The following is a 22037-nucleotide window of genomic DNA, read 5'->3' as shown; positions in this document are numbered from 1 at the left end:
CTGATTACATTAAATTAAAAATGTTTTTATACAGATAAAACAAATGTAGCCAAGATTAGAATGATAACAGAAAATTGGGGAATAATTTTTATAGATACTTTCTTGATAAAGGTCTCATATCTAATAGGTATAGAGAACTAGCTAATCTTCATAAAGCACAGATGTGACCATGTGAGTCTCTTACTCAAGAATTTTCAGTGACTGCTAGGATAAAATACAACTCTGAAGTTCTTTAAAATTCTTCAGTATGATACTAGCCTGCTTTTCCAGATCTTTAAAATTTTTTAATTTTTAAAAAGCTGGAATGTAAATATCAATAGGAGCATTTCCATGCAACAGGACAAAAAAGAGAAATGCATGTAAAACAATCTTTACAATATGGCTTTTTTTAAGTTGAATTATTTTATTTGTTTTCAGTGTTCGACAATCACTTTCATATATCATTTTTTTCTACTCCTTCCCCCTTATTCCTCCCTCCCTCCCTACTCCCTCTCTGAGACGGTGTACAATTTTATATGAGTTCAACACGTACATTCCTATTAAATGCATGTTGCACAGAAAAATTAAAATGAATGGGGGAGACTATAAAAGAAAACAAAACACAAAATACAAAAGAAAATGTTCTGTTTCTGTTTGGATCCAATTCCACAGTTCTTTCTCTGGATGTGGAAGGTGTTTTACCTCGAGTCCACTGGAAATTTTTAAGTCCATGCATTTCAATGAAGTACTAAGTCTATCAGAAAAATTCCTTACATACTGTGGTTGTTCCTGTGTACAAAGTTCTCCTGGTTTTGCCCTTTTCACTTAGCATCAGTTCATATAAGTCTTTCTAGGCCTCTCTGAAGTCTTCCTGTTCATCATTTCTTATAGCACAATAGTATTCCATTACATTTATATACCACAACTTGTTCAGCCATTCCCCAATTGATGGGCATCCCCTTAATTTCCAGTTTTTGGCCACCACAAAGAGAGCTGCTATAAATATTTTTGTATATGAGGGACCCTTTCCCATTTCTATGATCTCTTTGGGATAGAGTCCCAGGAGCGATATTGCTGGGTCAAAGGGTATGCACACTTTTGTAGCCCTTTAGGCATAGTTCCAAATTGCTCTCCAGAATGGTTGGATCAGTTCACAGCTCCACCAACAATAAATTAGTGTTCCAACTTTCCCACATCATCTCCAACATTTATCACCTTCCTGTTTTGTCATGGTAGCCAATCTGATAGGTGTGATGTACCTCAGACTTGTTTTGATTTGTACCTCTCTAATCAGTGATTTAGAGCATTTTTTTCATATGATTATAGATAGCTTTAATTTCTTCTTCTGAAAATTCCCAGTTCATATCCTTTGACCATTTATCAACTGGGGAATGACTTGTATTCTTGTACATTTGACTCAGTTCTCTACATATTTTAGAAATGAGGCCTTTATCAGAGACACTGATTGCAAAAATTCTTTCCCAGTTTTGTGCTTCCCTCCTAATCTTGGTTGCATTGATTTTGTTTGTGCAAAAACTTTTCAATTTAATGTAATCAAAATTATCCATTTTGTACTTCATAATGTTCTCTATCTCTTGTTGGGTCATAAATTTCTCCATTCTCCATAAATCCAAGATGCTCTGCAATCATTTCTTTTGTCATTTCTTACAGTGCAATAATATTTCCTTATGTTTATACATGACAATTTCTTCATTTGTTCCTGAGCTGATCAGCATTGTACGTCAATTTCATGATGGTATGCTTGCCCAGGTTCTGGATGATGGACAGTGCTCTTGTGCTTTCCCAGTCACCAATGGAGTGAAACAGGGCACTGTGCTTGCTTCCATGCTTTTTAGCATGATGTTTTCAGCCATGCTGTCAAATGTTTTTGCTGAGGATGAACACAGCATCAAGGTCAGCTACTGCACTGATAGTAAATTCAACTTGAAAAGGCTACAAGCCAGGACCAAAGTGGAGGGAGTGTTGGTGCATGACTTTCTGTTTGCAGATGATTGTGCACTCAGTGCAGCCTCTGAAGTTGAGATGCAACAAAGTATGGATCAATTCTCTGCTGCTAGTGCTAATTTTAGCCTAAAAACACCAAGAAAACACAGGTGCTCCATACCATCCATACATTGAACCATCAGTTACAGCAAATGGAGAAGTTTTGAATGTTTTCACTTACTTTGGCAGTGTACTTTTACAGGGATGTACACACTGATAATGAGGTTGACGAATACATTGCCGGTGCTAGCTTAGTGTTTGGGAGACTTTGAAGAAAAGTATGAGAGAGGAATTAGACTGACTACCAAATTGAAGGTCTACAGAGTCACTGTGCTGACCTCATTGTTGTATGCCTGTGAAACCTGGACAGTATACCAGTGCCATTCCAGGAAACTAAATCACTTCCATTTGAATTTTCTTAGGAAGATTCTGAAGATCACATGGCTAGATAAAATACCAGCCACTGAGGTCCTTTCTTGAACTAAACTGCCAGGCATTCAAACTCTGCTTCAGAAAGTACAACTCCATTGGGCTGGCCATGTTCAAATGCCAAAAATATGCTTGCCATTAAGACTATCTTATAGAGAACTCACACAAGGTAAATGTTCACATGGTGGTCAGAAGAAGTGATACAAGGACACTTTTAAGGTCTCTTTTAAAAACTTTGGAATTTTGTGACATAGGAGATGCTGGCATAAGACTGTTCAGCCTGCTCCCAAATCAGTTCAGCATGATTCCACATTAGCTCAGCATGTTCCACATAAGAGAAGGTGCTGTGCTCTATAAGCAAAGTGGAAGTGAAACAACTCAAAGAAAACACAGGATTTGAAAACTTAGAGAATGCATCCCAAATATACACATGGACTATTTGTGCCCAACTTGTGGTAGAGCATTCCAAGCTCATATTGGTCTAATCAGCCACCATTGGACACACTGTAATTTGACCCCAACACAGTGATGTCATCATGGTCCTTTTCAAGAACTAAGGACAATAACCAATTGATTAGCACCCTTTAGATTCTAGTTCTTTTTTTCTCTTTTTAATCCTTTTCAGGATCAGTAAATTTGTTTTGTTTTTGATGACTATCCCCTTCTCCAGTTTTATTCTCCCTCTTACTAACCTATACCCTTATCCCCATTTGGTTTACTGTTTAATTTGATGTATTTTTATTCCACTGTGTACAGTCCTCCTTTATCCATTTCAAATAAGAGAAATTCATCTGATGTCCATTCTTTCTACCCCTTTCTCCATGTTTATGTATCTCAGGAATAGCAAGTTCCACCCCTTCCTCCTTTCTGCACTAGTGTATTCCTATTTACCTTCTCTCCCCTTCTTAAAACCCTCAGAACAGAAACATTATATTGTTGCTTTTCTTATTTAACTTTGTCAATACCCTTTGAAGACATTAAGGTTCTGAAAGGACACTTGTTTCTTCTTCCCTTTTTAGGATTTTACACCATCATGTGATCCCTTCCAATTGCTTAATTATATTCACCTTTCTAGATTTCTCCTGACTCTCATTGCATCAGTTCTTACAAATTGTTTGCATTTTGGCTTCCCCACCAGCCTATGAGCTCGGGAGTAGGGACTGTTTTTTTACCTTTCTTTGTATCCCCAGCACTTAGCAGAGTGTCTGGAACATAGTAGGTAATTAATAAATAGTGGTTGACTGACTTACTATAGTTTCTTAGGGGATTTCTTGAACATTTTAGGTTTAATTTAAATTTAAATTTTTTTTAGAGAGGAGGTGTTGGGGAGCTGGGTAGCCTGCCCCCATTCAGGTAGCCATCTTGTCCAGAAGCTTTTCCAGACTTAGTAAAGTATCATGGAATTCTACATTCCAGACAAACTGGCATACTCACTGAGCTCCAAACTCAAAATTCCATTTCCCACTTCCAGGCCTTTGTTCAGACTGCCCCTCAGTGCTTTCGATTGACTTATCATCTCTACCTTTTGGCATCCCCAGTTTCTTGCAAGTCCAAATCCAGGTGACATCTGCATGAGGACTGTTACGATCCCTCCAGTTATTGCCTGCCCCTCATATTTGTATTTGTTCTGGTGTTTATCTGTGTGACAGTGGTGTACCCTGGGTGTGCAGTAGGTAGGTATCTTGGTGAGTGTCTGTCGGTACTGTAGTAGCATTAAAAACTCATAAGAGCTTGTGTTCTTGCTTCTGCAAGCCTTTGGAAAAGCAGGCTGTCAATTGATCAGTTAACCAGCAAATATGTGTAATGGAAAGAACGCCTGTTCTAGAGCCAGGGAACTTGAGTTCAAATCCTATCTCTGACACTGGCCGTGTGAGTGCACTCATATCACCCTCTGGGCTTCTGTTTCTCAGTAAAATGAAGGGGTTGGACTCACTAGACAATGTCTAAAGTTCCTTCCAGCTCTAAATCTGTGATCTGATGTTTTGTCCACCAGGTGGTGCTGCACTCAAACCACCAGCTAAGTAATTTCTGCTCCTCCCCAGAGGCTGCAGTATCCCTACTGCCCACCAGATACTGCCCCCTCCTACAAACAGGACATATCTCCCATCTCACCAGCCTGAACTTTCATGGCGACCTACTCACAGCAGTCACTGACTCTGGATTTAACAGTGATCCAGGGTTGGAATCTAGTGGTCTCCAAAGTGGAGTGTGTGCAAAATGATCCATGGAGTTGTAGGAAGAAAACATATTTATACACATGCACATAATCTAAAAAAGAAAGTTTTTACCAAATTCAGTATATGGATTAACACTGTTCTCACTTGGTCCATGTGTCAGATGGTTGTGTCACATATGGAAGGTGAGGTATCCTGAAAATATAATTCACGACCAAGGTACTCTTTGCCCACCTTTAGTAAAGAGGTGGGCTCTCTTACTCATTTGATCACTTAGCATACTATGTATTGTAGTTTGTGTACCAAAGAGATTTACAGATCCCAGCAATCACAAAATGAAGAATTAACTTTAAAAAGATTGCTGTAAAGAAACCTCAGATTGATGTGAGCACAAATGAACAAGAAAATGGCAAAGTTGACGCTTCTTTTCCTTCATCTGCTACATTATGATGTAAAAAAATTAAATGACAAGAAATTGAAGAAATCTAATTTTGTAAAGATTATTTGAAATTTGGATTTCTACCTACTATAGCTAGGTGGCGCCATAGTACACAGAGCACTGACCCTGGAGGCTGGAAGATCTGAATTCAAATTGGACCTCAGACACTCATTTAGCAGTGTAATCCTGGGCAAATCACTTAAAATGCCTCGTGTAAAACGAGCTGGCGAAGGAAATGGAAAATCACTCTAGTATCTGTGAAGAAAACCCCATATGGGATCACGAAAAGTTTCATATGACTGAAAAATGACTCAACAGCATTAGTTAATAATGACCCTTGTCCTAAATATATTTGTACCTTGAGATACTGATGAAAGTATGACACAACACTAGACGTTTTTGTTGCTGAAAATGTATCTGGTATAAAAACTCATCTGCCCGCTAAAATGATATAGAATTTTCCAAAATATTCGATATCTTCCAGATGAAGTTTCAGTAGATTTTGTTCTTATTTGTTAAATTATCAAAATAGAACACATTTTAATTAATTTGCAAGAACAACAGATTTTTGAGATCAGGAAGGATGGAAATTTACTAGCCACATTTCAACAAAAATCTTTGCATAATTAGTAGATGGGATTGAAAAATTGAGTCATGATTTAGTGACCACAGCCAAATGATGCATTTCTTCCATTTGGATCTAAGAATCTTTGTAAGGTTTCTTTTTTCAGCTATGACAGTTACTAAAACCAACTATTGAAATAAACAAGTATTGAAACAGTAGAACTTAGAACCAGACTTATGAATGGCCGCATCACAAAATGTTAAACCAAGATTTTAAAAAATAACGAGCATGTTCAATGACTGCTCAACAAAAATACTGTAATTTTTAATGAACAAAAGGTTTTTTCTTTGATTTATAAGTGAAACGAGTTATTTCAAAATATTGTTTATTTCATCATTACCTCATCTTCCCTCTTTTTTTGTTGTGCGGTTCATAATGTACGTAGCAGACAAAGTGTCATAGCTTAAAACTGCACTAAGATTTCTGGGACACGCTGTGTATTAATACAAAACAACGGCTGCTAGCCTCTCCTTCCTCCTGTCCACCCAGGGGCCCCTCTCAGAATCTCCGCACGCGGACTGGGCACAATCCAGCAGAAGCCTGGCATGCAGGGCGAGGGCGGATGTCCGGCCGGCTACCCTCAAAACACTCGCCCACAGTACCTGGCACTTCAGCTACAATAGAGACGCGTGGGCGGTGCGCTAGAGTCCCACCCCCAGCTATTTGGGCCTCTTCATTGGCTAGCGGGCGCAGGGTGGGGTCTAAGGGAAGCAAGAAAACAGGACTTCTCTTCAGTGATTGGCTGACTGGCTCCGTAGGGGCCATTTCATTGGTAATCGAAACATTCCGGCTTTAGAGTCCTCCTTCGGACTCGGGACCCCGTTGGTGATTGGTCTTGCACGAACTAGGAAACACGAGGGCATGTTACGGGGTCCGAGCGCTAATTGGCCGGGCACTTTGCAAGTGCCGAGCGGCGGAAGAAGAGCGGTCCTCCTTTCTTGGATTTGGGGTGGGGGAGCCAAAAGAATGGACATCTGGGAAAGTGTTGCGATTGGCGAAGGCAGCGGGGAGGGGCCGGGGAGCCTTTGGCGGGTCTCCGGCCCCGCGCTAGGGGGTCGGTCTGCGCGGGGCGCTGATTGGACGGCTGGGTTGCTTACGTCACAGCAGGAGGCGGGGCCCTCCCCAATAAATCCTGAAAGCCGAGGCTGAGGCTGCAGTAACTTTAGCTGCAGTTCGCGCTTCCCTCTCCGTAGAGGCGCAGACCGTGAGTCGAGTCCCGCAGAGGACGCCGTCGCAGTAGCCGCGTCTGGCGCTCGCTGCCTCCGCTGCCGCCCCGAGGAGACGGACCCCTCCACGCCCTCTCCACCAGAGAGATGTAAGTGGAGCCTGCGGATGAGCGGGGCGCCCTCGGGGCCCGGCCCACCCCCGCCCCGAACTCTGCAGGGGGTAAAATGGCGCATTGCAGCAGCGGCCGCTTGGGTGGCTGAGCGCCCACCCCCGGGCTACGCCGGCGGGAGAGGCGCAGCTCGCCATCGCCCCGCCGCCGGCCGCCGGGACACTCGGCACCCTCCCCCAGGGGTTCTGGCTCCCGGGGATCTGTGCCTGTCACCGAGACAGGGGGTGCGTGGTGTCCCTCAGAGTGGGGCGAGGGCTGTTGTGGGCCAGCCTCCGGTCCTGTGTCCGCTGTCCCTTGAACCACAAACGGGGGCGTGTGCCCGAGGTTGGCTCCAGGAGGGGTGCCCCCGCGGGGGGTGAGGCCGGCTTCCGCCGTAGGTGGTCCATGGGGGTGGGGGGAGAAGCTGGCAGGCGGGCGACATTTCAGTCTGGCAGGGTCCGCTATAAACATGCCTTGCAAGCATTTTTTCCGCTTCCCCTGTCTGCCCTGTCCCCTCTGGAGCCAAGTCAATGCGAAGAATTTTTCCGCCCAGTTTATCCCGATGGCCCGTTTTTCTCACGGTACCAGAACGAGCCTGAGAGGCAGAGCTGTGGTCAGCAGTCTCCCGAGTTATCGCCCCACGTTGTCAGCGATGGAAGCGTGACCACCGCTGAGAGCCACGGCCACTGGGGTGATAACAGGGTCCGCGACTGGAAATCTTAAAAAATCTACTTGTGTGTCATGAATTCACACATCCCTGGGGCTGAAGGCCTTGGAAAGTAATACCTTTTGTCGCTCTCAGTCAGCCACTGATCTGCAGGGACTTGCCAAAATACCAGTATTTGGTGAGGGGAAGGTGGGATGTCTCAAACTCCAGGCTAATTCACACCTCGATTTTTATTGTGTCTGATTTAATTTGAAAAACTACAGAGCCGTAAAATCGTATTTGATCATCCTGAGATTCTAGTTATTTTTAGGGTGTAGGGAAGCGAACAGTGAAGACCAGGGGTTTCTCCGATTTAAAGTTCCACTTGGCAAAGCCATGTGGGATGTACTTCCTGAGATGGGTCCTTGCTGGTGCAAAGCATCCAGCAATCTCTGACCTTAATATTGTCATTGGTGCTACCATTCTGGCCCTCCTCCAAAACTAAGACTGTCAGTCTAGAACCCGTTGAGTTTTTTAGTCTTATTTCATGGATCCGGTTACTCAGTCCAGGTAGCTTAAGTTGCTTTTATACCTTTCCTTTCTTTCCCTTCTGCTTTAGGAGGGGAGCAGGATGCACAATCTTCCTTTGGAATTTTTTTCCTTCTGTTCAGGAGATTTCTTAAGTAATAGGGGTGACTGGGAAGGGATTTTTGTCCTGGTATAACTTGCTGGTAGAGTCTAGGAGGACTAGGAAAAAGGTGCATTGTGTGTTTTCAGAGGAATTCGCTGTGCTGATTTCTGAAAGTTAACAAGTAATCTTGCTTGAGATGTTCCTTTGTGTGGAGGGGTTTTAGTAGCTTTCAGAGTCTTCTTTGCTCTATGATGTCCTTTTCTCCCAGTAGAATATAGGATTTCCTTTCCATTTGAGGTATGATAGGAATCTTATCCTTAAACTTTGAAATAAAAAAAATCATCAGGATGGGTTTTTTCCTTTTGTGAAAAGAGCTTCATACTAGAGCTCTGGAACTTTTTAAAGCAAAGGCCTCCATTTTGGTTTTATATAAGCAACAGACCTGTTTAAAAGATTCCTGTGCCAGGGACTCCAGGCGGTATTTAAAGACTTCTGAATGAATGGTTGGAATTCATGACATGAACCTGCTTTGGAATGGGGGAAGGTGTTGAAGGGAGGTTCTAAAGGCCTCATGCTGTATCTAGAAAAGCCATGATGCATGTGCTAGGACTGAGAATGTAAGAGTCTGCAGTCTCATGACCCAGTGGGAAACACTTTCTTCTTTTTGCCTCTTTTACAAGGGAAGATTCTTTCTGAGCAAGCTTCTTCCATTTTACCAATAGGCCTGTCTTTTGGTAATTCTCCAAGTTTTCTTATATTGAGCAGCACCAGTTTAGTAGCTCCTGCATACAGCATAACCATAACAGGATCCTTTGAAACAGAAAGTCAGCTTTCTCTTTCCCTTCCCATATTACTCAGAGAATTGTTGTTATCCACAAAAAACTTCTCTTCTTCCTCATCAAGACTCACATACCAAAAGACTAGTTTTTTCTTTCGCTAGCATGGAGTCATTTCCCCCATCATAGGTTGTTTTTATAAATTGGCTAGAGTGTCAGAAAACACTAACATCCTGGAAACATTTGAATTTGGTTCAGTACCAGAGACAAATCCAGACCATCTTCTTCATCTTAGCATTGCAGTGCTTTTGACTGCCCAGATCAGGACCTTAAAAATTCTATTGCTGGGCCAGCCTTTCACTTTTTGCTTCTTGTGATGTGACTCTATACTTTGAAGCTTGTCCAGGAGAGGAGTAACTTTCGAAGATGGACCACTTCTGCTTTGGGTTTGCTAGGAGGATGAGAAAATTCTTTTTTGTTTCTTCTCATGTGTATTTGGTTTATTTCCTTCCTATTTCAATAGGTCTGCTCCAGCACAGCCACCTACACCAGGAGCCCCAGAAGGGGGTGCCCCAGGAGGGGGTCCACCTCCCAATACGACTAGTAACAGGCGGCTGCAGCAAACACAGGCACAAGTGGAAGAGGTAGGTGAAGACGATTTGGTTCCCCTACAAGTGATGCAAGTCACAGTCATTAATAACTTAAGATCTAGATTATGGAAATACCAAATGGGAATGAGAAGGCTTGAAAAGGCTTTGATGCTATAGTCCAATCTCCTCATTTTGTAGTTGAGCAAACTGAGGCTCAGAGTGGTTGTTTATCCACCATTTAGTGCCAGAGCTAAACTTCAAGTTCTTTGACTGTTTTGGACCAGTGCTTCTCTTATTACATATACTTTTCTTCCTCAGGTGGTAGATATCATTCGTGTGAATGTGGACAAGGTCTTGGAAAGGGATCAGAAGCTGTCTGAGTTAGATGACCGTGCAGACGCCTTGCAGGCAGGAGCATCGCAGTTTGAGAGCAGTGCTGCCAAGCTAAAGCGGAAGTACTGGTGGAAAAATTGTAAGGTAAACTTTCTTCCTTCCTTGGGCCTAGTGTCAATGTAATACTATCATTTAGGCTCTACTTTTCACCTGTCCTGGTGCAGGTCATTTACCCTTGAAGAACTGTTCTAAGAAAGCTTGGAAGAAGTCTTCAGGGTCTCCCATTTTCACTCATTGGTCTCACAGCATACTTTATTGACTGGCTCTATAATATCATAACTCTGTTTTGTCCACTAGGGTATTCTGAAGTACAGTGAATTGAATTGATGGCTTGGGATGGAATACCCTGAGTTAGCTTTTGGGTACCTAACCTTTTGGGTTGGGGAGGACATTTTATTGTTGTTCAATTGTTTTAGGCCTATCTGACTCTTTTGGCTGCATTTGGGACTTTCTTGGCAAAGATGCTGGAGTAGTTTGCCATTTCCTTCTCTAGCTCATTTTACAGATGAGGAAACTGAGGCAAACAGAGTTAAGTGACTTGCTTAGGGTCACAGCTAGTAAGTGTCTGAGGCCAGATTTGAACTCAGGAAGATGAGTTCCTGACTCCAGGCCAGGTTCTCTATCCACTGTGCCACCCAGTTGCCCCCAGGGAAGGAGATAGGAAAGGGATATACCTCCTAAGAAGATTGGCTTTGGGACTGGAGGCTCCCACAGCTGTGCTGGCATATGCCATAAATGAGGCATCTCAGGTTGGGGGGGTATATGACCAACTGAATTCTTATTTCTTTTACTTACTGGCTGTGTGACTGAACAAATTTCATTATCACCTCTCTGATGCCCAGTTTCCTTCTTTGTAAATGGGAGATAACCAGTCCTGCTGTAGGAACTTGTTCTGAAATGCTTCAGAGTGCTTTGTTGTTAAACTCAGAGTACACCAGAACTGTGAGCTCTTTCTGCAACACTTATGTGTTAGGCCATTCTTGGAAGAGGAGTACTAAACTATGCTTCCAAAAATTGTCCCACAAATATTTTCACCAAATTATTCTAAATTATTCTGCTTCCCCCTAAAAAACACCATCTTACATCCTCCCTGAAATTCCCAGGAAGGTTCACTATAGTTTTGTTTGTCTAAAATACTTTTAAAAATTTTTTAAATTTTTAATTTTTTTTGTGCCAGAAAAACTCTGCACTATTGTTTTTAAAATGTGCATAAACTAATCCCCATTAGGATAGGAAAGGGCTATTCTGATTATTGTCATATGCTTGCTTCATGTGACCAAGGCAGATGGGGAAGAGAGGAAGGAGAAGTTAAGTTGCATTTCCTTCCATAGTAGACCAAGAAAGGATAAACATCAATCAGCGTGGGAGCTTACAACGAGCTTGAAGCTAGCAAAAACTACCAGGTCAGAAGGTGTTTGGTTGGTCAGTGGGAGCTAGTGATGATTCTAGTACCTTGCTGCAGCAGCAGGAGAAGGTGTGCTCCTGGACATATATTTCTATGAAAATGTTCAGGCACTTATGATGTCTTAGTTGAGATCTGGATGCTTTCTCATGGAAACATTTTTATACATCGTGGGTAAGGGAACATTTTCCCCACAGAAACAAACTCCAAGTAAGTGGAGACTTAGAAAGTTTTTGGACGACAACCTGTTAGGGATCTTCTGTTATCAACTGCTTCAGAATGAACCAACCACCCCCAAATAGTAAAAATATACAGAGAAGTGAAGCAGCATCACTGTTGGCAAATAAATGTAACCTCCATTTACAATACTGTAGAACTCCAGCTATTTTCTTAGGCCACAGTAAACAAAGAAAGGGCATCCCTTCACACGACACATATTAAAGTCTTTTGAATGTCCTGATATTTCCACAATTGTCTTGAGAAACGGGGAATTCCTTCTGTTGGTAGCTTAAGAAAAGGCAGTCCTGGATCCTCTTATTCTGATCTGCGGGGCTTATTCCCCCTTACCCTACCTTTGTTTTCCCAGATGATGATCATGCTGGGAGCCATTTGTGCCATCATCGTGGTAATTATTGTAAGTAAGTATCATTGAAATCACTGATGGGGGTGAACAGGTGGGAAAGCCCCAGAATCTTCTCCCTTGCCTGCCTGGGGAACTGGAGGTGCTCTGGGTGAGGTATGGAATGACTATCTCCATTTGTGGGACAGAGGACTGGGCATGGTGGGGTTGAAGTGGAGGGACCAACAAACAGGACATAGGCACCTCTTGGTGCTGGGCAAGCCCTTCCTCAGCAAGATTTTGGAGGGAGGCCAGTTCTCTTCTGTTTGGAGGAAGAGGGGCCTTGGTGCTCTTGCCAGAGGGAAACACCGGGGACAGGTCATCTGTGCCTGACGGACATGAATGTCTGGTAACTTGGTTAACTTGCCCTCTTGTTTTCTTCTGTCTTTTTCTATCCGTGCCTTCCTGATTCCTGTCTGCAGTCTATTTTTTTACTTAATGTACCACCCCTCCTTCATCCCCTGCGCCCATCAGAACTCATAGCCCTTCCCCACTGTTCACGCCCCCAGCAGACCCAGTCCATCCACCTTGTCCTTACCCAGGCTCCTTCATTTCCTCTTCTTTGGTTGCTTTGATTTGTATTTAAACCTCCCTACACTGGACATGCTGCACTTGGGGTGGCTGCATTCTTACTCCATGAAGCACAAGTAGCCAGTGTTTGGCCCCTTCCCTTCAGAAAACACCTGTGCCCAAACCACAGGAAGTGGAGTGGAGGTCGAGGGAAAAGCAGGTCAGCCAAGATCAGGTCCAGAGGAAACTGCCCAGGTGGGAGCAGGGACTGCAGGGACCAAAGCAGCCCAGTAAGGATTGGAGAGAAGGTAGGGAAATGGCAGTCCCCACTCAGCCACCCTCACCTTGCCTCCTACTGCAGTCTCTTCATGGGCTCTGCAGCATTACTGGGAGCGAGAAAATTGGCCTGGATAATGACCATCCTGGGCCATCAGAAATCACAGGAGGGATTTTGGTCCTGTAGTAGTAAAGCTTTATTGCTAAAGATGTTCTGGGGTTGGGGGCAATGATATGCATGGGCTGATTATTATTTTTACGATTAAGTACAATACAAGCCTAGAAGACCTTCAGTTGTGTCCACTCCCAGTGTGTTCTTGGTGCGCAGTGTTTTTAGAAGATTTCTCTCCCTCCCTTGCTGCTGCTGCTGCTGCTGCTGCTGCCTCCAGTCTGGCCCAGGATCTGCCAGTGCTGCCATTCTGTTTACCACGGAATTGGTGGGTTTGGACACTTTTCCCTTTGACTTAGAAAACCTTGGGGCACTATTGTGCTCACTGTCTGTTCCCCATTTAGGAGTGGTACCTAGAGGCTGATTCAAGATGTCAGGTCAACTCTTAGTATACAAGTCTAATTGTATGTAAAGGGATCCAGAAATATCCTTTGTCATCAGAATCTGGGACTATTGGTTAATATTAGTCATTGTAAAGATACTGAAAGAAATGTGCCCTGGGAACTTAGCTGAGGGTAAGGTGAGGTAGGTAACCTCATTCAAGAGTAACAAATCAGTCAACAAATACTTATTAAGCACCTCCTTTGTACCTGGCACTGTACTGAGCACTGGCGGTACAAAGAAAGGGTAAAAACAGTCCCTATCTCCTCAAGGAATTCATTTTCCAACAGGGAAGCCAACAGATGAATAACTAAGTATCCATACAATCTATACAGAATAGAGAAGATTGTCTCAGAGAGAAGGCGCTGGGGTGGGAGCTAAGGAAGGAAGAGGAATAAGGGGGAGTAGAAGGAGCACCAGGAAAAACTTCCTCATAGTGAAGGTCACCCAAGTTTGGCTGGGAGAAAGCCTCCTTTTTATAGTAGATGGTTTATTTCTCCTTTCCCATTGACAGGAGGAAGGAGGAGGTTTGGGAGGTCCCTGATACCTTGGGAAAGTCCTTTTTTAGCTCTGCCCCATTGTTATACCAAAGACCGGGATGTGGTGATAGGCCCAGCCTGGAACCAAGACTATAAGGCTTTTCAGGGAAGTCCATTGTAGATGCTAGACCAGTGTCTTCCTTTTGTGGTTGACTGCTGTAGCTATTAGCTGTGTGGCTGTGCTGACATTTAGGTTTTCTTCCTCCAGAGCCATCACTTTGCCACCCTACCACCCATTCAGTACCTCTCCTTTCCAATTCCACCCTTTACTTGCCCCTTCTTGCTAGTTTTAACTCTTTTCTTTCCTTCTGTAGTGCTTGGGTTTATTGGCCCAGGCAGAGGGATCATAACCGTGTCCAGTTTTCTGTCTGTACCATAGGGATTTCCTTCTAGCTTTAAAAAAAGGATGCTAGATGAGATCCTCCTGGGCAGGTACAACAGTGACCTCTTCTCCACCCCTATATATAGTCAAGCAAAGGGAGTATAGGGCTTGGGGCTGCATGTTCACCTTCCATGCACCACCATTTTATTTGCAAAAAAAACCAAAAACACCTTTCCCCAAACCCCTGCCTACTTCCATATTCCCTTTGTCCTGCCCTGTGGTGGGACTGAAGAGCTAGAAGGAAGCAATGAGTGTACTCTCCCAACATCTTCCCCCAAGAAGGTCTCCACTGTCCTCTGGGCGCCTTCCTCTCTTGGGGGGACACCGCTGGAGAAGAACTACCACTATCCTCGCTGCCTCTAGAGCCAGGAACAAACCAGCCCCCTGGGCTCACTATGCCCCAGGCTCTTCATCACTTTAAGCGCTTTGTCAAAGGATTTTGTACTCTGGGTTTCTTTTGTGACTTAAGAGCTTCCTTCCAGTGACCAGAATAGATTCTCCAAGTTTGGCTGTATTGGAGGGGTTGAGGCTGGGGGGAGAATGTCTTCCCTCCTACTTTCTCACCCCCTGACCTGATTCTGTCTCTTTGCTATCATCCTCATGCATGGGCAAAAATGCTGTTGTACACCTAGGACTTTCCAGCCAAATGAAGCAGATTTCCCCATGTTCCCCTATCCTTTCCGGTTTGTCATATGAGCCGTTGTGGGGTTTTTCACTGTGTCTGTTGTCCCCTCTCTGTCTTTCTTTCCCTTCCTCCAATCTCATACTTGTATAAAATAATAACAATTGTATTCCAAGTAAGGCATGTGGCACACTTACCAATTTCGTGTACTCTGAAAAAAGAAAAAAAAAATACAGATTCCTACCACCAACCTGATGGCTTCTGGGTGACTTGGCCTAAACTGGGGGCGGGATACAACCGTGGGGCATCTCTCCACAGGTTAAAGCACTGGTGCTTCTGTGCTATTTGTTTTTCTGATTAAGATTAAAGATACCCTTGTATGTTAGCAGTGGAACTGCTCTCCACTCTTGTGTTCCATGTTTTGTTTGATTTCTCATTGTGAGATCCATGGCTGTCTAGCTGGAAGCAAGTGCTAGCTGATGGAAGTGATGACAGGAAACTGACTGGATATCACAGCTGCAGATATTCTCTGCCAAATACTTAATTTCCTTGGCACTACCAGAAACAACCTGCCATCCTCAGGAGACCTGTGTTGTCTTCATTCCTGGACAGAAGCTTTTCCAGAGCACATTACCCAGGTGTACTCTGAAGAACACCCTCTGCTCCACCATGCTTAAAAGTTGCAGCCAAATAGATCACATACCTTTGGAAACAAATGGAGAAATGGCTGCAAATAGGGGAGAGGTTTGGAAACAAATGGAGAAATAGCTGCAAATAGGGGAGAGGGGAACAGAGGAGGGGGTAGCAGGGTTTCTCATCTATGGCCTGCTGAAAAATGCATTGCTCAGCATTTTCTTCCTGAGGAGAGTCTAACTTGGTAACACTTAATGGGCTAAGAAACTTGAGCTGAACCAAAAACCAAGCTGAAGAGTTATGGGCATTTACATAAGATGAACTATTGGGGTCTACAAATTACTGACAGGCAGTTCCTCTAAAAGACTCTGAAGTTGTACATTAGGTGACCTCTAAGAGTCTCTTCTAGCTCTAAAACTAACCTTAAGGAATTTTCCATGTTCTGTGGTTTCTAGAAAGAAGTTGGGCAAGGTATGAGACCCATCTCCTGGGTCACTGAATTGTGTATGTCTTCAATACACTTTCTGCTTTATTACCTGCAATTGGCCTTGTGCCCTCAGATCCTGGCTTAAGCTTGTGCTACAAGATGTCCCCTTCAGGATCATTCCCAAGGATTCCCATTGTCATAGAGACAGAGTTCTCTCACAGATACCTGAATTTTCCTGATGACTCAAGATATCCCCTCAATAGTAGTCTTCCCTCAGGTCTGTAAGGAGGGCAAGAGGTCTCTCAGTCACCTCCTTTCTGTAGTTGGCAAGATGGGTAGCACTGCTGGACGGAGTAATGGGCACTGGACTTTGAGTCAGGAATACCTGAGTCGATATCCTGCCTTAGACTCTTGGTAGTTATAAAATCCTGGGCACTCTTTGGGCCTTATCTCTAAAGTAAGGGGATTAGACCTAATCACCTCTAACCTACCTTTCAGTTCTTATATCGGATTCCAAAGTAATCACAAGAAGGAACGTTTGAAACTGGAGGGATGGATTTAGGCAGAGTATGACATAAGAATGGTTATGGAGAAGGATGTGGGGCCCTGAGGAACAGTGATGAGCTTTTACATTCCTTCAGAGTGATGTGCAGCAGGGAGATTCTAGGGATGGGGAGTTTTCAAGAAGGAAATCGGGACCTAGGGGAGACTACTGATAAGTAGTCTTAAAGTTTTTCCCTTGGATGAGGACAGCAGAGAGGGGGAGGAAAAGCCCTTGGAAGTCAATGGAGCCATGCAGTGTATCTAAGCAGGAGAAAGAGCCAACTTGCCTGGCATCCTTTCTCTTCCAGTCCACTTTCACTCTGAGGCAGTGATGGCTTCCAATGCCAGTTGTTTCCTCTTTCTTCCCCCATCCCCATTTTGTTAATGACTAAGGGGATCCCCTCCTCAGAATCTTCTTCACCCAGGAGAAGTACGCAGTAGGCTCTAATAATGCCAAAGGACATGGTCCTGGACTGAGCAGTTAAGGATCTGTGATCTTAGGAGTTTTTCCCATTACTGCTGGGATGCTTCTGTTAAATTTAGTATTTAATATTTAAATTTAAATTTAGTAAATCCCCCAGTCAGAACCTGAATAAATACCCACTAGGGCAGGGAAAGCTCTTCATATATGGAAAAAGTGGCTTTGAGTCATAGTGGAGAGTAGTCTGGGAATTGATTCATCAAATTCTTAAGGATCTCAAAGAGGCTGAAGGGGTTACATATTGATACTGTTTCCTTTCCTTAATTTGATGATTTTTTTTAATCCCAGATACAACAGTTGGGGCTTGGTTTTCCTCAGCCAGAGAAGTATACCAGTTTTATTTGTGTGTATAAGCTCTCTCCACCTTACTGGAAAGGAACCCATCTGAGCCACCAGAGTGCACCAAGCATTCTCTGCTTCTCACCACAATCTTCCTTAGCCTTACCATACCCCAGTATGTATTCTCTTCCCCAGACACCCTTTTCCACTATTCGTAAAGTCAAATGAAGTTTCTAGGGAAGGGAGGGGAAGACACCTAGACAGGGGGTGGTGGTGAGGGCTCCTAGGAGGTGTCAGTATTGAGTGGGTGGGAGGGTCCTCAGATCTCCTATACCCATAATAGTCGTGCTAGGAGCCATGGTAGAGAGGAATGCTGTCCTGTCAACGCCTTGGCTAAGTCTGGTTTAGGGATGAGAGGCAGGGTCAGGCTTTCGGTAATCTTCTTGGATAGGCACAGTGCTCCCCTCCTCCTGCTTTGGACAGCAGGGGCCTGGGTCTTCTCTGGATCCAGTTAGGCAGAACTTGATGGGCTTTTTCTTGTCTGCAAATGGAGACAGGACAGAGGTTGAGAGTGAAAAAGAAAAGAAAGGAGAAATGGGCAGATGAAAGAAAAGAAAATGATTTTTAAAAGGTATGAGGAGACAGGAATTGGAAAAGCAGGGAAGCTGAAAAGAGAGGGTAAAGCCCAAGCAGGAAAAGAGGATGGCAGCAGGATTTGGGTGGAAGGTAGAGAACCCGGTGGGTGAAGCATTATTGAGGTGAAAATGAGGCAGGCATCCAAGTGCTAAAGGAAAGGAGCCTGGTTGGAGATAGGAAATAGGTTCCTTAGTACCCAAATTGTACCTTGTTCCTTTTTGAGTTGGCGATTTCTTTTTTTCAGGATAAGCCAAGTCCCATGAATGAGGATGGTCAGAATCAATCCACCGAGGATGAGGAGGATGTAGATGCTGACCTGGTTGGATGGGGCTGTTCCTGCTGTAATAGGCAAAGAACTGATGGGGTCTGTTGGAGGGTCTTCCTCTCTAGTGCTACTTCCCACTCTGGTCCTGAACATTTTCAGATCAGTCACCCAATTCCTCTTCTGCTAGATCCCACCCAAGGAATGGGGGATCTTCATGACTGGTGATAAAACTTACATGTGCTTTGAGCAGGTCTTGTTGGGGCACTAGTGCCAGTCGTCTCTGGAGAGAAGAGACAAGAATGAAAAGCACTTTATCCTCAGTCCTATATCTTGGATCAATAATTTTATCAGTTGGTTATTTTTTGAGGGGAAAGAGGGTAGATGGAATAATGAAAGGGATTCTCTTCCCATCAGTTTCTTCCTCTCTGAGTTTGTTTTTGAGTACAAGACTTAGGGTCCTGTTTTTCTTTTCATTTATTTTGAAACATTTCACAATTTTACTCACTGTCTCCAAAATGGACAAATCTTCCTAGACCCTCTTTGAGTTGTGTTCACACATGATTAGCCCAAATATGCCCCACAGTTTACCTCTCCAAGTTCCTTCAACCCAAACTTATATAAATATATTTACAATGTCACAAATTAAAGCTCTTATTAAAATGTAAGAATGAAAAAGATTTAATTTACAAACAAAAAAGAGACAAAAGCAAAAATCAAAATATATGTGTCACATCCTTATTGAAAACAATACCCACTCCTCCACCCTCCCTATCTTCCTGATTCCTCCCTTCTAACAACCTAATGAGAAACACGTAAGAAAAACTAACCAACAAAGCACTTTCATATGATGATGTATGCAGCAGCATTCCAATTCGTAATTCCTTCCTCTGTCCCCACCAGTTCTCAACACTGCTCTCTCATGCTATTCTCTTCTGGGGTCAATAGGATTTAAAGGTATAAATTTGGGTGGAGGAAGCAGATATAACTCATGGAGGATCCTGGGAATGCGATTCTCCCATAGCAGAGTCTTTTGGGACATATGACCCCTCCCCATGCCTGTCCATCTCAGAGATGATTGGGGAGCCTTGGCATTAGGATGAAGCTTACCAAAGTAGTAAGTTGAGAGGATATTGGTAGAGTGTTGGTGTATGGTTGCAGGATGTGTACTTCTGATGGGATACTGGAGTGTGCTTAGCAGGTATGTAGGCTGAGGATCACAGTTGGTACATTCCTTATCTTGACACTGTTGCCCGTTGGGGCAGGCACACACTGTATTGGTAGTGATGTTGCACTGCTGAATTGAAATGCCTGGGAAAGATTGAGTGCAAAGTAGGAGAGTAGAGGGAGACACATTCACCTAGAAGTCTCACCCCTTATTCTCTCTCATAACATCCACTAGTATGGCCCTATATTGAAATAATCTAAGGTCCTAGCGACATGAGATGAGATACCAGTCTCAGCATCCCTGTTCCTGTCATCCTGACTAGGCCTATAGCTCTATCCTCACCAACCCTTGAAGTCTGTTCCCTTCCCCTTCACTGGGATTCTCTCTAAATTTATCTCCTCCCAGGTGCATCCTTAAACTACTCCTGGATTTCCATTGCTTCCCTGCTCTACAGTACCTCCAACCCTCATGTTTTCCAGCAACCTACTCCCCAGCTCCTCATTCACTCTGCTTCTCCATGTCCCCAACCCCATTCCCCTTTCAATCTCACCATTATTACAGATTCGACAGCTTTCACATTGGCGCTGGGCATGGTGGTCTGGGGTGAAGGAGAATCCAGGAATACAGGATTTACATTGAGGATCCTTCCCGTTACCATCACAGTCCCTGACTAGGAATGTGCCTGTGAAGGGGCGAGGTGAGGGATTAAGGGCCTGTGGAACTCTAGTTCCGTTCTCTACCCAGTTTGGGATAGGACATCTCACTGACTTCAGGATCCCTCAGTTACTCTGTTCAATTTTTTTCTACTCTCTGAAGTTTATATTTTTTCACTTTGCATCTCTTCACTCCCTCCCTTATCATCCATTTAGTTTCTGTTTGCCCCTCACTCCCGTCCATCTCCTTTCTAGTTCCTTCTTACCTGGATTACATAGTTGGCAGCACCATGATCCTTTCTCCACCTGGTACTGTCCTTGTGGGCAGTGGTGCTTGGATATTACCCCTGGTGAAAGTCCCACCAGGGTTCCCAGAACCCACAGCCACCAACAAGTTCTAGGAGCCATGGTTCCCGTCACCTCTGGCTATACTCTGTCCAGTAGCGTTCTGCTGAGTTACCTCCTTTTTCCTCCTCTCGCCTGCCTCTTCATATACAGCTAAGGAGGAACTTGTCTATTGCTCTGTCCTGAGCTCTCTTTAGCTTAGAGCTGTGCCAGACGAGGACTTCTGATGTGACTCACTTCTTTCTCATGGCTTCCTGAGCCCCCATCACTCCTGGGCCCAGCGTGGTCTCACCCCACTTCTTCCCCTTTTCCATGTGCTAACCAAAGTACTAAAGGGCAGACTCTGACATAAACACTTTGTGAAGTGCCTCTCTTCTGAGACACTCCCTTCCTTTACCACTAACACACCCCCCTCACATATATACCCTTTTATGCCCTTCTGTCTTTGAGTCTTGTACATAGACACTTGCCTTTCTAACATGCATAGTTACACGTTTCCAGAATTAGAGATGGAAGAGACCTTCCAACTAGAGGCCATCCAGTGCAACCCATACCTTTACAGAAATCCCTTCTACTGTATTTGACAAGTGGTCATTCAATTTTCACTTGAAGGGTAAATATGTGTGAGTGTGTGTGTGTATGTGTTGTATATATGAGCTCTCCAGTCTGAGGAACTTTGGATAGTTCCAAATGTCAGGAAATTTTCCCAACAATAATGTGATCATAGATTTAGAACACAAGGGACCACTGAGGTCATCCAGTACAACCCCCCTCATTTTGCAGATGAGGAAACAGACCCAAAGAAATTGTGACTTATTAGCATTCACATGGCACTCTAAGGATTTGCGAAATACTTTATTATCCTTTATCTGTTTCTCATGAATTCACTGGGGCTTCTTGACCTCTTTTACAAATGGGGCTCAATCTTGAGGTCACCTTTCTAATAATAGTTGGTATAGCTCATTCGTGTGTATGAATTTGACTCACTTCTACCCCCCCAGCCCCATTCAATGTTCCGGGGCAAGCACTGAGTTTCCAATTAGTATGTAAACGTAGGGCAGAGTTAGATTTAATCCTATAACCCTGTTAAAAGGCACGAATAACCACAAAACAGACTCATACTAAAGCGTGGTCATCAAGGGATTAATGCAGTGGCCTCCCCTCCCCCAGAAGATCAGCTCTGCCTCTGAAGAAACAAAGGACAGTACCAGTATGGGAGGTCCTGGTATCTATCTTCAGTGGCGATGAGAACCTCTGTGAAGGCAGATTCCACTTTAACCCTTTGCCTGCTTTTCTTACATGTACATGCCTGTGCTCACATGCACAACATCTATACCCCTTCTCTTAGGCATATGTTTTAGTATCTTTATATTATTATTGATTAACAGTGCCTTGAACATATAGTGAACACTTAATGTTGTTTGAGAGTAAGGGAAATGTGTCTTTACCCAGACCCACAATCTTCTGCCTTCATGCCTATTCATGTGCTGTTGGATGAAGCTGGAGAAAATCATGAAACTTTGCTGCATGGGTCTGCTATCAATTTTTGTTACATAATCACAAAGGGCCCTCAGTGTGACATGGCAGTACTTTCATGCCTTCATTTCACTATCCAACTCACCACAGAGTTCCAAACCTTTTGACAGCTTCTCAAGGTTGTCACGGCCCCATCCTCCATCTTCTCATCTGAGAATCTTGTCCCCTATTTA

The 22037-nt window shown here is 43.9% G+C and overlaps 2 protein-coding genes across 6 annotated transcripts in view; one reads left to right on the top strand and one right to left on the bottom strand.

Moving 5' to 3' along the window:
• The first annotated feature begins 6462 nt into the window (after window positions 1-6462).
• VAMP1 (vesicle associated membrane protein 1) overlaps window positions 6463-22037 on the top strand; it is a 41333-nt gene continuing 25758 nt past the window's right edge. For 2 of the 5 annotated variants that reach the window (XR_011977027.1, XM_072653728.1), the window contains exons 1-6: window positions 6463-6965; window positions 9542-9662; window positions 9927-10085; window positions 11990-12041; window positions 13076-13245; window positions 17274-22037. The exon at window positions 17274-22037 is cut by the window's right edge. Coding sequence is in view for 3 of the 5 variants with exons in the window: in XM_072653728.1 (XP_072509829.1) it covers window positions 6964-6965; window positions 9542-9662; window positions 9927-10085; window positions 11990-12041; window positions 13076-13245; window positions 17274-17492 (723 nt within the window). In the remaining 2 variants the exon portion in view is untranslated. The remainder of the gene's footprint in view (window positions 6966-9541; window positions 9663-9926; window positions 10086-11989; window positions 12042-13075; window positions 13246-17273) is intronic. The other 3 variants (XM_072653729.1, XR_011977028.1, XM_072653730.1) reach the window with 3 other exon arrangements.
• CD27 (CD27 molecule) lies at window positions 17294-20393 on the bottom strand. Its single transcript, XM_072653727.1, has 6 exons — window positions 20250-20393; window positions 19881-20012; window positions 19273-19473; window positions 18401-18445; window positions 18108-18239; window positions 17294-17805 (listed from the first exon to the last, which is right to left on the bottom strand). The coding sequence occupies exons 1-6, from the start codon at window positions 20389-20391 to the stop codon at window positions 17669-17671; spliced, it is 789 nt and encodes a 262-aa protein (XP_072509828.1). The 5' UTR covers window positions 20392-20393; the 3' UTR covers window positions 17294-17668.

The sequence above is a fragment of the Notamacropus eugenii genome, chromosome 3, assembly GCF_028372415.1.
Source record: "Notamacropus eugenii isolate mMacEug1 chromosome 3, mMacEug1.pri_v2, whole genome shotgun sequence".
In the NCBI taxonomy this organism is placed as follows: domain Eukaryota; kingdom Metazoa; phylum Chordata; class Mammalia; order Diprotodontia; family Macropodidae; genus Notamacropus; species Notamacropus eugenii.
Note: the sequence above shows the minus strand (reverse complement) of the source record. Positions and strands in the feature narration are given on the sequence as shown.